Raw genomic sequence first — 13,798 nt, 5'->3', positions numbered from 1 at the left:
CCCAGTGCCTTTTACCAGTTAAAATACATTTAAAGGGCCAATATAACTCATAAAATGCTAAGGGACCAATACCACTCACAAACCAGTCGTTTCCCCCCTGCCAAATAGCGGCTCCTACCTTGTGACTGAAATGTTATTTATGCCCAAAAATGACTTATTTTCATTCACAAGGGTTATATTTGACAGATCATAGCCCACCCAGTCCTTTTTACCAGTTGAAATACATTTAAGGGCCAATACAACTCATAAAATGCAGCTTTGCACTTGTCGAACCATAAAATGCAGTTTTGCACTTGTCAAAAAGTGATTTCAGCTCCCGCCTCGGGACCGAAAGGTTATTTATGCCTCATATTGACTTGTTTTCATCCATGAGTCAGATTTTAATGATCGCAGCTCGCCCAGCGGACGGCAATCGCTTTTTGACGTTTTGCACTTCTCGTCACGACACCGCGGCGCGCCGGGGACGACGCCCCCCCAACCCCTCCCCAAACTTCCGGTTCCGGTGGTGACGTCACTATCACGCGCCCCGCCCCCCCAACGCGCAGTTCAAACGTGCGACCGAACGGCGGCGTCGACCGCCAAAAACAACAACAACAACAACAACAACAACAACCAGCGTTAGCTTTAGCCACGGCAGGACGCACTTTTACCCGTCGACGTCGCACGTCTAACGGTGAAGAATTCGATTTTTTTTTTTTGTTTTAATCTGCCTCCCGCCGCCGACTCGATCCACCCGAACCTGCGTCGCGCGATGCGCTTCAGGTTCGTACTTCGTTCAGGGGACGCGTTCGCCGGGGCCGCGGACCTTTTCCATGTCCCGCTATTGCGTAACAGTCCCGAGAAACAATAGAGGGAATGTGCTCCGCGCAGCAGATGGAGATACGCTGAGAAAGGCTGTGGCAGCGAGGATGCGACCTTCGGCCTTCAGGATGTTTATTTATCACATGTATGAACATACGAGCATACGTAGGATTATGCACAATTGCTAACTAATTAACTAGCTAACTCAACTGATTCCTACAACGCGATTCAATTAATAAATATAATAAAATAAGAGTATATTTTTTTATTGTATTTACTAATTAGTTAGCTATTGGCCAGTGCAAGGACTGGATGTAAATATAAAGTAGTTGTAGTAGTAGTTGGAATATTACTGTACATAATGATTTAAATGCTGTGTATATAAACACAACAGCGTGGACTCGGTTAATAACGGATGGGTTAGTCTTAACTTATTACATCGCACTTTTTATCATCAGCAAAAAATAAACGAAATATTCACACTCAAGTAACTGGTAGTTAATTGCAGATCAGAGTAATTTACCCTAATACTAAAAACCAGACTCCATTAAGTTGGATTTTATTTTAAAGGAGGGTGTTAAAGAGGTGAGAAGTGTTGAGAAAACGTAATAAGTAAGGAATACTACTAAACCTCCGACCAGATCCTGACGATTGTTGATCTTTCATTTGTTTTTGTCTTACCCTGCAGGTGAAGATGGACCAACAGCGGCGCAGTTGGAAGTGCCAAAACTCCGGGAACAACAACCAGCCGCCAGAGAAGAGATCCAGAGATGAGCCCGGCTCCTCTCACTCGGAGAAATGCCCGCGGCCGGGCCAGCATCAGCACCAGTCCGCGCCTCCCGCGTCTTCCTCCCACACTCTGAGTACCAGGTGGCAGCTCTACGAAAGGAACTTCCCTTTATACAAACAGCCGGTGGAGGTGGGCTGTTTCTCGCTGGACTCGGAGCGCAGATTCTTTAACGACGCCAGGCAAATTAGATATTTTGTGGAACCCGAGCCGAGGCCTAATTTTGACCTGAGGGATGGTTACAGGGACCGCTTTACCAAGAGGGATGATTCAGTGAAAGAGAAACTGGACCACCTCCTACAGTGGATCGTCGCCAACAGAGCCAAGCTTCAGTCGAGGGTGCCAGCTGGATCTGCATGGTTAGTGATGGGTTGACGGCATCCTCTAGCCTTTACCTCCACCGTCCATCCGTAAGGAAACCCCCCCATAAAAACCCCTAGGAGGGCAAAAAAATGAAGGATACCTTGAGAAGGGGTCACAAAGGGAGGAATCCCCCTTCCAAGAAACCCAGGCTGCAATGGATGCCAAGCAGGAAATGCCAAGCAGGAAACATTATAAGCATTACATATCAAGTATCAAACCATATCTTATACTAGATTCAAGATTCAAGATTTTTTATTTGTCACATACATATACATACTTCCATACATATATGCAGTGGAATGTAATGCAACGCACCCGGTGATAGCACACAATAAGTCCTAGGAAAAAGTACAAAAATCAAATAAAATAAAAAGTAGAAAATTCCTTTCTAATAGACCGACTAACTGACTCCTAAAACGTAATACAGTAAGTGGAATACTTATAGAATAAGATAAAAAATATATAGAATAAAATACAATAAAAAATAAATTGAAATAAAATGGAATAGGTTGAAGGAATATGGCTATGTATATACAGATATGTGCATTTAAAGTGGCATGTGAATTAAAGTGGCATGTGAATGTGAATAGTGTGAGGTAGTGTTTGGGATAATACAGCACAGTATACAACAGTACGGCGCAGCAATACGGCATCACGAACAACCCTGAACAGTGATACAGTATGCGGTACAGTATGCTACATACAGTACAGTAGGTAGTGGAGCCTAGTGCATGGCTCAGTTAGGACCCCTGGTGAGGTCAGCGTTGACAGTTCTGATGGCTTGAGGGAAGAAACTCCGTCTCAGTCTCTCTGTTCTCGCTGCGTGACTGCGGAGGCGCTTGCCTGACCGCAGCAGCTGAAACAGTCCGTTGTTGGGGTGATGAGGATCCTTCATGATCCTACGGGCTCTGCTACTACACCTCCTGGTGTATAACTCCTGCAAGGGGGGGAGGGTAGTTCCAGTGGTACGTTCAGCTGAACGCACCACCCTCTGCAGGGCCCGCCTGTCCTGGGCAGTACAGTTCCCAAACCAGGCAGTGATGTTGCCTGTCAGGATGCTCTCCACTGCTCCAGAGTAGAAGGACTTGAGGATCCTCACCGAGACCCGGAATTTCCTCAGCTGCCTGAGGTGGTAGAGACGCTGCCTCGCCTTTCTCACCAGAGTGTCTGTATGAACAGTCCATGTTAAGTCCTATGTTAATTAGTCAGTATGTGAGTCTATGGTGGTGATAAATCCCTCAAGGAGAGACCTGGATCAGCAATCAGACCGGTCCAGGGTGGTTAGGGACTCCAGCAGTCACCTCAGACCTGGCCTGTCCTGCATCCATGTCCGATGATTCAAATATTAAAGTACAACGACTAAAGCTGAGCTGAACCGCCTCGTCTGTTTCGCATGTTTTGATAACATCAATCAGCCCCTGCTCCCCCCCACAGTGCATTAGGTGTTGACGTTGTGACCTGGCGCGGCCATCTGACCAAGCTGCTGACCACTCCGTACGAGACGAGGGAAGGCTGGCTGCTGGCGGCCACGTTGTTCAGAGGCACGGTGTACATCAGCGAGGTGGAAACGGAGGCCGCTCGCAGGGAGAAGGAGAACCGCAGCGCGAGGCACGAGGAGATGATGTACTGGGGCTACAAGTTTGAACAGTACATATGTGCGGGTAGGCAGCTCCCGAATCCTCTGCGTTATCTTGATTCCCAATCCGTGTTTTTTAACGCTCGAGTATAGTTTTGCACGTTTTGCTGAGGTGAGATGTTTCACAGGCACATTTCAAACCCCCTCTCACATGAACTCAAGTTAAGCACATTACTAGATCAGAGCAAGTAGAAAACCTGTTTAGATCGGGGAAGCTGATGAGAGTAAAACATACATGACTCGGATCAAAAGATATAATCCACTCAGTTTAAAATATGTCGTAGAAAAGCAAAAACCTTTACTCTCAGAGCAAACACTAATTTTCTTTTGCTGCCAAAAAAAATTGCATTTATATTTTTCATTAACAGAAATCGATTATATCACGACTTGATAATACTTAAGTTTATGAAGGTTTTTGAGTTTATGAAAATGGGTTTTAATTGTTGGATAAAACATTATCTGTCCATCTCTAGTTTGGATCAAATGATTTCCCGCTCTTCTAGACGAACCCCACAGGTGCCCCGACTCGGCTGGGGTGGTGAACACGAATGAGGCCTTCTGCACCGTGGTCCAGACCCGACTCGCAGATCACCGGCTGCTGTTCTCTGGGGAGGTGGACTGCCGGGATAAGGACCCCAAGGCCCCAGCTCCTCCCGCCTGCTACGTCGAGCTGAAGACCTCCTTGGAGATCTGCACTCCCAAGCAGAGAAGTAACTTCCACAGGTGAAAGCACTTTTTATCTCTGTGGTAAATAGAACCGGGAGCGATGCCAAATGGATGCTCTGCTGTTAAACCATGGAGCTATTCATTCTATGTTGCCGCTGGGGTTAACCTTTGAATCTAGGGCCTTCGCCGAGTGAGGGAAACCCATCCAGGCACTACTTGATAGAGCATGTTTATCCTGTATGAGAGCAAAGCAAATTTAATTCTTTACCTGGGGAGTAAATAAAGTGAATTGCTTCATATTGCTAATCACAAGTGGGGCAGATGCAAAAATCAAATTCATTCAGATCAAACATTAAAGTGCCTGGTCAATCACATTTGACCCCTATTACTACCTCCCCTTGCACACACCCATCACCTTCAGTGAAAATGCAGTGCACAATACAAAAGCCGTAGAAGCAATATTGGTGTGTTTAGAAATCTTTTTTCTTTGTCCCTCAGGTTCAAACTGCTGAAGTGGTGGGCGCAGTCCTTCCTGCCCGGCGTCCCCCGTATCGTCGCAGGCTTCCGTGATCATGACGGGGTCGTTGTGGGTGTGGAGACCATTCCCATCGCAAAGATATCACATCTTATCAAGGTACCGTGTCCCAGGGCTTCACCAAACCAGCGTGTCATCATGTTTTTATCTTTGAAATCATTATTTTTTTTTAAGTTCACGATTTAATTCGCTGTCATGAAAGGCCACTTTAAGTACACATCTATGTCAGCATCCACCCTGCACAGAGCCAAACTTACTATCTGTAATACCAATTTGATCACATTTGCAAAGAAACCTTAATATTGGAACCTTAATAACCTCAATACTGTGTTTCATTAGCGAACAGTCACATATTTCAGTTTACAGCACAAGCACATGTTCTAGTGCTTGGTAACTCTTTAAGGTTTTTTGCTTCCTGCCCCCCCCCACCCACTTCAGAACGAATTCAACTGCTGGAAGCCGACAGTGTGTATGAACTTCTGCTGTGATTTCCTCTCGTTTGCGAGGACTGTGGTGAAAGAAGACGATCCCAGGTGAGGCAACTGCAAGCGGAACGCCGATCAACAAAACCGCACTTATTCAAAATAACCCGTCGGCCGAACCGGCTTTTCTCCGCCTTTCCCACCGGAGGTTACGAGGCACGATGGTCGCAGAGCAGGAAAGAGCAAAGCAAATTTAAAGGAAAAACTCCTCGTGCAAGATTCTCTAGTGTTTACATGCTGAGTAAACAAACTCAATGGCTCTGTTTATCTTCTCCTTGATTAAGCACCAAAGTGATTAGAGGTAAAAGGTGATAGAACAAGATGATAATTTAAATTAAATAAATTACAAATGAGGATCATGTTCTACGTGTATCCTGATCTTTGGCTAACTTTCACAAAAGTAAATCAAAGTGCTAACAAACAGTGAATATGTTGAGTGGATGTACACTTTCCGGAAGGTTAAAAAATGGTTGTTTACTCACCATGTAAACAGCTAGATGAACAACACTAGTGAAGAAGTATTATTATTATTATTATATAAGTAGTATTCATGAGAATCAAGTGTTCCTAACATAATTCTAATGTTTGACAGTTTAATTCATTAATGGCTGTGTTCAAGTTCAAGAGATTATTTGTAACATACATATATGCAGTGAAATGTCATGACACCCGGTGATTACACACAATAAGCTCTTAAAATACTAAAATGTGCAGTAGTTCTATATGCACCTGACCAACCTCTTCGGTAAAATAGTGTTTATGCACACAGGCATTTCCATTAGTGTCACGCGTTCTAGATCTGTTAAAATGGGTTACATGGAATGAGCCCCAACTGGAAACGACCAGACCAGCCAAACCAGAATAAATTGCTCATTGAAATGTGATGGGCAACCATCGATGGCCAGGGATCCTAGATCACTCCTTGACTGATAGCGAACACAAACTCAGCCGGCACCGCGGCCCCCTTTCAATCTCTGGCTTCCCCCCCAGAAGTCCTTTTCGAAAAGGAATTCTGGGGTCCGAGATTAGTTCTTGAGTTAATAATGTACGATATTCGTGTCACTTGTTCCAAGCAGGGTTTAGATAAACAAGCCGCGTTGCCGTGGGGACAGCTGATCGATCATCTCGGTCTCCCACCGCCACCTGGGTAGGATGGGGTTCTGGTGTAAACAGCTGTTTCTGATGCTCTCCACCTGGGCTTTGTGTCGTTTCTCCTACAGGGTGGTTTACCTGTTTAGCTGCGAGCCGCACAGGGACGTCACCTACAGCGTCCACAGAGACTCTGTTTACTCCTTTTTACCGCTGTGGTTTGTAGAGGAGCTGAGCGCCGCCGCCGGGTCAGACTAATGCTGGGACTGGAACCGTCGACCGGACCGCTTTAGTAAGTCGTTAGCCCTGGACTTCCAACGGCGAAGACTCTAGATGTCACTGTTCACTTGTTTTATATTTTCCACCGTTGGTCATCTGCCACCACGTAGGGGTTTACTGTACATTTGTTGAATTTGTGCATTTGTTTCAACTGTAACTGAAATGAATTTTCTTATGCAACATGATTTTAAACAAGACTGCAAAAACAGAGTGTAAACACAGTTTCCCCAATCTTTTTTTATTATGATTATTCTTCCCAGGTTAAAACAATAAGTTAAGATCACAAAATAGTATAATCATTTAACATTAGGTGTCACTTCATTAAATAAAACAAAAATATTCATAGTGAATTATGACCGTGACTTGTTGGAGTGTTTCCACACACACTGACTGCATTGTGCTCTGCCACCGTGTTGGCAGAACACAATGCAGTCAGTGTGTACGGTGCCCACCGTGTAAGGAGGGATCACAAACAAGAAGTCAAACCATGGCGCATGGTTGAATTCACACATGGTGAGTGACTAGATTGAAACATTCAGTACGGTTGTTAAAAGTTAGCATACCGACTCTTTATATACCAACGATTACAACTGTCACTGTCAAATCACAGGTTTAAAAAGAAATAAAAAAAAAAAAATAAAATCACAGGTTAAAAACCGGCAGCTGCATTGAACCAATATTCTTTTTTTTTTTTTTTTTTGTCAGTATCCAAGTTTCACCCCGTTGGAGTGACGCTGCGTCAGGGATGCACACACACACTGGAATCTGGTCCCTTCCGGTGAACTCGTACTGTCCAAATAAATAAATGGTGTCTGTGCATCCCCAGCAACTGATAGCGCAGGTCACAATTATTTTGGACCACCGCCGATAACTATCACAGTATACGATACGTCAAAACAAAACTGTGAGACTAAGATGAAATGAATGATGGTGTAATGCTGCTGGAGCGAGCCCCACAGGCTGCATGTGCGAGTTTGAATCCAGAGGCACTTAGTGCACGTGTTGAGGCTTCTGCAGTTTTCTGAAACTACAACGAGAGATATTGCAGCTTTTGTGTGAAGGTTGTTTTTATGGAAAAGGATGCACCGTAGGACAGCACAACCTCGCTGGACGCTTCACGCTTGGTAAACGTGCCGCTCTCCAACGGCGCAACTGTTTACGCCTTAAAAAGACGCCTTTTAAAATCTCCTTTTCTAAAACGGGCAAAGTCCCGCTTGTCTTTTTTTTTGTATATTTAACCTGTTTTGTGATATCACAACAGCAATATTACATTTAGTTTAAAACTACTTTTTGCAATTGTCGCAGTACATCCAGAACATAACCTTGGTTACAGCAGGTTGCCAGTAGGAAGCGACACAACTTCCTGTTTCCAGTCTCTTACGTTAGCATGAATGTAGCCAAAACAGCTGATTAGCGGAAGGGCAAAGGAGAGAAAAACAGATAAAATACAGGATTTTACCATTTTTTTCCCCAGTACAACATACAACAATTATCAATAATATATCCCACCCCTTGACAGGTGGCATTGGAACCAGATGATCAATGTTATTCACTTCACCTGTCACTGGTTTTAATGTTGTGGCTGCTCTGTGTATAAAGACTGTTTGACAACATTGTGAATTTCCTGTTTTCAAGAGGGAGATTTAAAGTTTCCTAAGTCTTAAGTGGTTGCCCCATTGGACTGTATTTAAGTGAGTAACTGCAGCAGAGTGGTACATTTCTCAACAGTGGAGTGTTAAGCGAGGTTAGGCTCCAAACGGTTAATAAACGATGGGAACCGCCATGGGTTGGAAAATGGCAAACCCATTCTGTGTCACCCGACCTGGCCTTGGTTTATCTTGTGTAAAACACGGAAGAGGGGTAAAACGGAAACCCTTCAGTAAACATATGAAACTCTCAATTCAGGCGAAAACCGCACTAGGCTCGTTAAGTTAATCCACAGAAAATGGAGGCGCTCTGTCTATTTTCAACTGAACAACAAACAAACTGGTCCAGTCACGTTATTCGATTAAAATGGAAAAGACCCTGAGGAAATAATGGAGAGAGCCCTTTTTTGGTCCTTTCTCCAGCTAATGCACGTAAACACAAACTCGTGGCGATGTTACACCAACGAGCAGAGACGTTCGTCGCATGGTTTTCGATCCGACACGTGGACAGCACCGGAGGTCAGTGTTGGGGAGCGAGGAATTGCCAAATGAGGAGAAAGTGAATTGGGCAAGTGGGGCAGTGCAAAAAAGCAAAGCGGGCGTGTTAATAAGTTGAAATACGGGAGACAGAAACGACCGGGTCGAAGCGCGATACCAAAGGGAGGATGAACACGATTCCGCGGGCTCGTGCGTCAGCGACCATATGGATAATTTAAGCGAAGCCGCCTTCACATTTCTCCGGCAGGTTTCTCTCTCATAGGAAGACCATCAGGGAGGTGGAGGCAGGAGAAGGAAATATAACGCTTAACGGGGGGAGGGGGGGCACATTTGATTGAAACCAGCCACAAAAACGTACTTCTTGTTTTACGATAGGAGAACGGGAATCTGTAGATTCAAGGCGACTCCACCCGCGGTGCTCGGACCCCATCAGCTCGCGGGGCAGGTTCCGGTAGGTGGCGCGTCGTCAGTGCTTCAGTTTGTTCAGGCGCATGACCTTGAACGTGGCCGCCGTCACCTTCTCGTAGATGACGAACATGAGCGCGGCCGTCAGAATGGTCTGCAGGAGCTTGGCCTCGAGGCCTTTGTACAAGCCCAGGGCGCCATGCTTGCTGCGGAAACACACATTTCAATTACCGGGGGGGTTCACCGTTAAAACCGGCATTTGTTGGGATCGCGGCCGCTCCACTCACTTGATTCTCTCCTTCAGCAGGTGCATCAGGTTCCGCAGGCTTCCCAGAAAACCGCCCTTCCCATCGCCTTTGTGCTGGCCAAACTAGAGAGAGCGCACGGTAAAAGTTGACAGTGCGTCCTCATCCCGCCACTCAAGAGTTCAAGGGAAGGATAGAATCGGTGATCAACGGTTATAATCTGCCGGGCGGCGAAACCCTTTCAGGATGCCGCCGTGAGGCCGGCCTCCCGCTTGCCGTATTCAATCAAAATGGAAACAACTGCAACAACTGCACTTTCAAGCGAATTTTCAAAGTTAAAGATGTTTTCACCCTGAGCACGGCCTGGACGGTCTGAAGAGGATACGTTGCCGTGGTGGCGATGCCCTTGGCGACGGCTCCAATCAGGAAGATTTCTGCCGATGATATCTGCAAACAGTGTGTGGAAACTTTACGCGGCTGTTATTTTGAAGAAAAAAAATGGAATTGTTTATGCAGAAATTAAGCTTCGAAACACAAGCGCAATAATGGACTCTGGATTTATAGAACGATATGAGATGAACCGTGGTCAGAATCAGAAATACTTTAATAATCCCAGGAGGAAATTACTTTCGTTACAACTCCAATCTACATACAACATATAATAATTATTAAGAAACATTTATATATAAATTTATATATAAACATCTATATACACCTGGGAAAGTGTAAAATGTACAGTTAAAAATGTGCAAGAAGAACAAAGTGCAGAAGTGGATATGCGTGTTTTGAGGTCGGGCGGAGATCAAATAGTTTTATGGATTCATTAGTTTGTGTCAAATGCAAAACACAAGCATGTAGACTGGAAAAAGTAATGACGCTTGAAAAAAAAAGACATTAGCCGGCAGCACAAAACCAACTTGAGATTGAATTGAAAGGCGGCTGGTTGCCCTCTCACCTTCCTCCCCCCTCTGCCCGCCTTCCTCTTCATGGCCTCGTAGAACATGAACTGTACGGCCGGGTTGAAGACCAGGATGAGCGAGGGCAGCATGCTGTTCCACAGCGTGCCCACGCCCTCCTTGGAGATGATCTGGCAAAAAGCATCTGTGGGGGTGGGGGGGGGGGGGGGTTAGGTGTAATAATGACACTGATGTTCCATTTTGTTTGTAAATCACTTCATATTGTCCGTCTTATGTCCCATCCCATATGGGCGTGGCCTCCCAATGTGATGCTGTGATCTGATTGGCTGAATGTATGATGACATGATGAGAATCAGAAAGATCAGCTGAACTGGGGGAGTTGAGAAAAGAAAAATCGAAATAACAATTTCTAAAAAATGCCTGATGGGATTAAGTGATGAATGATCGTTGGAAATATGGGCGTTTCAGTTTGGGGAATACCTACCGAATATGCCATTGTACTGGGTCTGTCTGAGGTCCTCGTCTCTGAACTTGGCCCCCTGCAGCTTGAGCCGCGTGTTGACAACCCACATGGGCGTGGTCAGGATCACGTTCACCGCCCCTGAGCAACAAACCCAGCGCATAGCGTCATGCGCATGGAAGCTGCGAGCCTCCAACCCGGAAACACCATCACGGCACTGACATTTTAGTCGTCCGTTCGTCTTTTTTGTTCATTTCATGCCGCCGTCATAGTTGTACGCTGAGAACTGAAATTTGGGCTGGACAAGTAAATTGAACTGATGAGAACGAACCTAATTAACATTCTATTTAGATCAGCTGGAAATGTAACATGTGCAATTCCCCCGAGATCTGGATGGAAACACCTGATTGTGGAATTGAATATTTTACTAAATGGTCACAGTCAGCTCAAATCATTGTGGTCAGGCTGTTTGTGTGTTTGTGGTGTGAGAGCTTGGCAGCCAAACTCTACCACTGTATGTCCCCAAGCATCAAACCACCAACCGTTTTTGACAAAGACTGTTTGCAAAACAGTGTACTCTTGTTAAATAGATTTACCAAATTACCTAAAGAGCCCCGAGGGTCAACAGTTTGGTAACACTTTTGCTTGATTTTGTGGTTCACTGACACACAGAATGTAACAAGTTGTAACAGGTAGAAACCGAGCAGTAGTTCAGAATATCAGTAGTTTCCATCAAACCTCCATCTTGGAATAAAATGGCTTCGGGCGTGAATACCTCCGAGGTGCTTTTTGAAGCAAGCCTAACTCCAATATTTGACCAGTGTTCATTGACAGATCGGTATCCACACATCGCCGAGAAGATTACAGAACAATGTTTACCCGAGATGACTCCCATGAGCAGGTCTTTTCCAGGTTGGGCCCTGGCCTGGCTGGACGCCGTCAGCCTCTTCAGCGTGTTGAACGCGTAGAAGTAGACAAAGTTGGAGCAGCAGAGGCTGGAGATGACGGGGAACCATCCCCTGTACAGGGACGACCTGCCAGGCGAGAGGGACGAGACGGGTCGAGCTGTTAGGAGGTTTCATGTTGGATGAGGAGCTCAGGAAATATGACGAGCATGCGTATTTCCTCCATAAAATGCAGGGCCCACGAGAGCCCGCGGCTTGAATCAAACTAAGTGGGTTGGATCACAGAACAGTTTTTGTGTAGCAGGAGGGCAACGCTACTCACAGGCCTTCCTCCCTCGCTATCTCGGCCAGGATGACTGGGGTGGAGGTAGCCTTGCGATTCTCATCCACTGAAAAACAACGACACATCGCCTTCAGCGCTCGGTTGACGTTTCACACAGTGGACCGACACCTAGATGAGGCGCTCATTATCACTACGCTAGAAGTCAAGGTTATTCCTCACTCTTTGACGCAGTTATCACAGCGAAATGTAGGAGCGCAGGTGAAGAGTCCAGCGCGGCCGCGTGATAAGAGCTCCAACTCACCCTGCAGTCGGATCCTGGCTGTATCCAGAGGGTAGAACACGCTCATCGCCGTCACGCTCCCCTGGGGACCAACAAAACGCATGGTTTAACCACAGATCGGACCCGGGCGACCGGCAAGTCAAAATCGGCTTGAGAGTCAACTCTGCCATATGTGCAGGACATGTAGAGGACGTAAAGTCTGTTTCGCACAGAACCGGGTGTCGACATACGCAAGTATTAAAACAACAAGGGTTTAGAGACGCCAGGATGAAAAACAACGACTGAAACGCTGCTGGGAAGATGGATGTCGCAGCAAGATACGGAACAATAACAAAAACTGTAATGATGACAGAATGTAGTGCAAAATAGAAAGGATGTGTCAGCAGCAGCAGTTTGACCAGTTAATAGTGATTCTTTCGCTATCGCCCAAACCTAATAGTTCCATCAACTACTGTTATACATGTTCCCCTCAGGTCGGATAACAGGGCAAGTGATGATGAAGTGGAAACCTTTGGGGTTGTCTCTACAGGTAAGCAAACAACATGTTTATGTGGAAGTTAAGACGTCGCGCGTTAAAACTAACGACCATTCAGAGACTTTTAATGCCCAGTTTAACTGAATTTGACGCATTTTAAAGACCTGGAGACAGCCCCCCGAGGTACACCCCCTCCGGACAAACGTCTGATACGGGTTGTTCCTTCAGGTACCGTAAGATAACACTCTGTCGGTCAGCGGGGTGTGGGTGCGGGTGTTGGGGGTTCAGGGTGAATAGGGTCCGCGTTCGATCACCCGTTCCCCGCGTTCCTCACCATCGCACCGGCCACGGCGTGCACCAGGGTTTCGTAGGACAGGAGGCCGTCGGCTGGAGCCCCCGAGCCGGACATCTTCGCAGTCTGGCGGGATAACAAGAACCAGGATCAGGGGAAGGAGGAGGGGGGGGGGGGGGGAAGGCGAAACCGACCGCGGAGCGAAGGAGGCCGAAGGCGGTGGACGCACCGGGTGCGGTGCTCGACGCGGTGTGCCGCTCGCCGCGCCGACCCTCCCCCTAGTCGTTCAACCGCGGTGCGTTCGAGTCCCCTCCCCTCCTCCGTCGTTTCGTTGTGCTGCGTTCGTGGCCCGTGGGCGCTCGGCCGTTTCTCCATGGTTCAATAGCGGCTGGAATACCGCCACCTACCGGACGGGAGTGCAGCAGTACGTTGTTCCGGGACAAATTAAAGCCAGTCACCCCATCACCCCACCCCAATGACCCCACCCCAATGACCCCACCCCAATTACTATTATTATTTCTATCTATCTACCTATCTATCTATCTATCTATCTGTCTGTCTGTCTGTCTGTCTGTCTGTCTGTCTGTTTATCTATCTGTCTGTCTGCCTGCCTGCCTGCCTGTCTGTCTGTCTGTCTGTCTGTCTGGCTGGCTGTCTGCCTGTCTGTTTATCTATCTGTCTGTCTGCCTGCCTTCCTGCCTGTCTGTCTGTCTGTCTGTCTGTCTGTCTGTCTGTCTGTCTGTCTGTCTGTTTA

General features: G+C 46.6%; 2 protein-coding genes across 4 annotated transcripts; one reads left to right on the top strand and one right to left on the bottom strand.

The window, feature by feature from the left end:
- Positions 1–541: 541 nt before the first annotated feature.
- On the top strand, positions 542–9,706 carry dxo (decapping exoribonuclease). Of its 3 annotated transcripts, none has more exons than XM_080009294.1 (8): positions 542–762; positions 1,490–1,947; positions 3,386–3,612; positions 4,091–4,310; positions 4,752–4,887; positions 5,227–5,321; positions 6,491–6,651; positions 9,495–9,706. In XM_080009294.1, the coding sequence occupies exons 2-7, from the start codon at positions 1,496–1,498 to the stop codon at positions 6,615–6,617; spliced, it is 1,257 nt and encodes a 418-aa protein (XP_079865420.1). In that variant the 5' UTR covers positions 542–762; positions 1,490–1,495; the 3' UTR covers positions 6,618–6,651; positions 9,495–9,706. The 3 variants fall into 3 exon arrangements, with proteins under 3 accessions (XP_079865420.1, XP_079865419.1, XP_079865418.1); XM_080009293.1 differs by having other exon boundaries at positions 9,492–9,706; XM_080009292.1 differs by lacking the exon at positions 9,495–9,706 and having other exon boundaries at positions 6,491–8,838.
- Positions 9,218–13,184, bottom strand: slc25a17l (solute carrier family 25 member 17-like). Its single transcript, XM_080009295.1, has 9 exons — positions 13,087–13,184; positions 12,299–12,359; positions 12,037–12,103; positions 11,689–11,843; positions 10,834–10,950; positions 10,388–10,533; positions 9,784–9,879; positions 9,475–9,557; positions 9,218–9,393 (listed from the first exon to the last, which is right to left on the bottom strand). The coding sequence occupies exons 1-9, from the start codon at positions 13,159–13,161 to the stop codon at positions 9,249–9,251; spliced, it is 945 nt and encodes a 314-aa protein (XP_079865421.1). The 5' UTR covers positions 13,162–13,184; the 3' UTR covers positions 9,218–9,248.
- Positions 13,185–13,798: the final 614 nt, after the last annotated feature.

The sequence above is a fragment of the Zeus faber genome (genome assembly GCF_960531495.2).
Source record: "Zeus faber genome assembly, chromosome: 11".
NCBI classification, from domain to species: Eukaryota; Metazoa; Chordata; class Actinopteri; order Zeiformes; family Zeidae; genus Zeus; species Zeus faber.
This window is presented reverse-complemented; position numbering and strand designations above follow the sequence as displayed.

Excerpts from the sequence above, each read along its gene's own strand:
- dxo (XM_080009294.1), top strand. The coding sequence starts at position 1,496 with ATGGACCAACAGCGGCGCAGTTGGAAGTGCCAAAACTCCGGGAACAAC. Across the intron at positions 3,613-4,090 it reads TGAACAGTACATATGTGCGG|ACGAACCCCACAGGTGCCCC; the intron begins GTAGGCAGCTCC and ends CCGCTCTTCTAG. Across the intron at positions 4,888-5,226 it reads AGATATCACATCTTATCAAG|AACGAATTCAACTGCTGGAA; the intron begins GTACCGTGTCCC and ends CACCCACTTCAG.
- slc25a17l (XM_080009295.1), bottom strand. The coding sequence starts at position 13,161 with ATGTCCGGCTCGGGGGCTCCAGCCGACGGCCTCCTGTCCTACGAAACC. Across the intron at positions 12,104-12,298 it reads AGCCAGGATCCGACTGCAGG|TGGATGAGAATCGCAAGGCT; the intron begins GTGAGTTGGAGC and ends GTTGTTTTTCAG. Across the intron at positions 10,534-10,833 it reads CCAGTACAATGGCATATTCG|ATGCTTTTTGCCAGATCATC; the intron begins GTAGGTATTCCC and ends CCACCCCCACAG.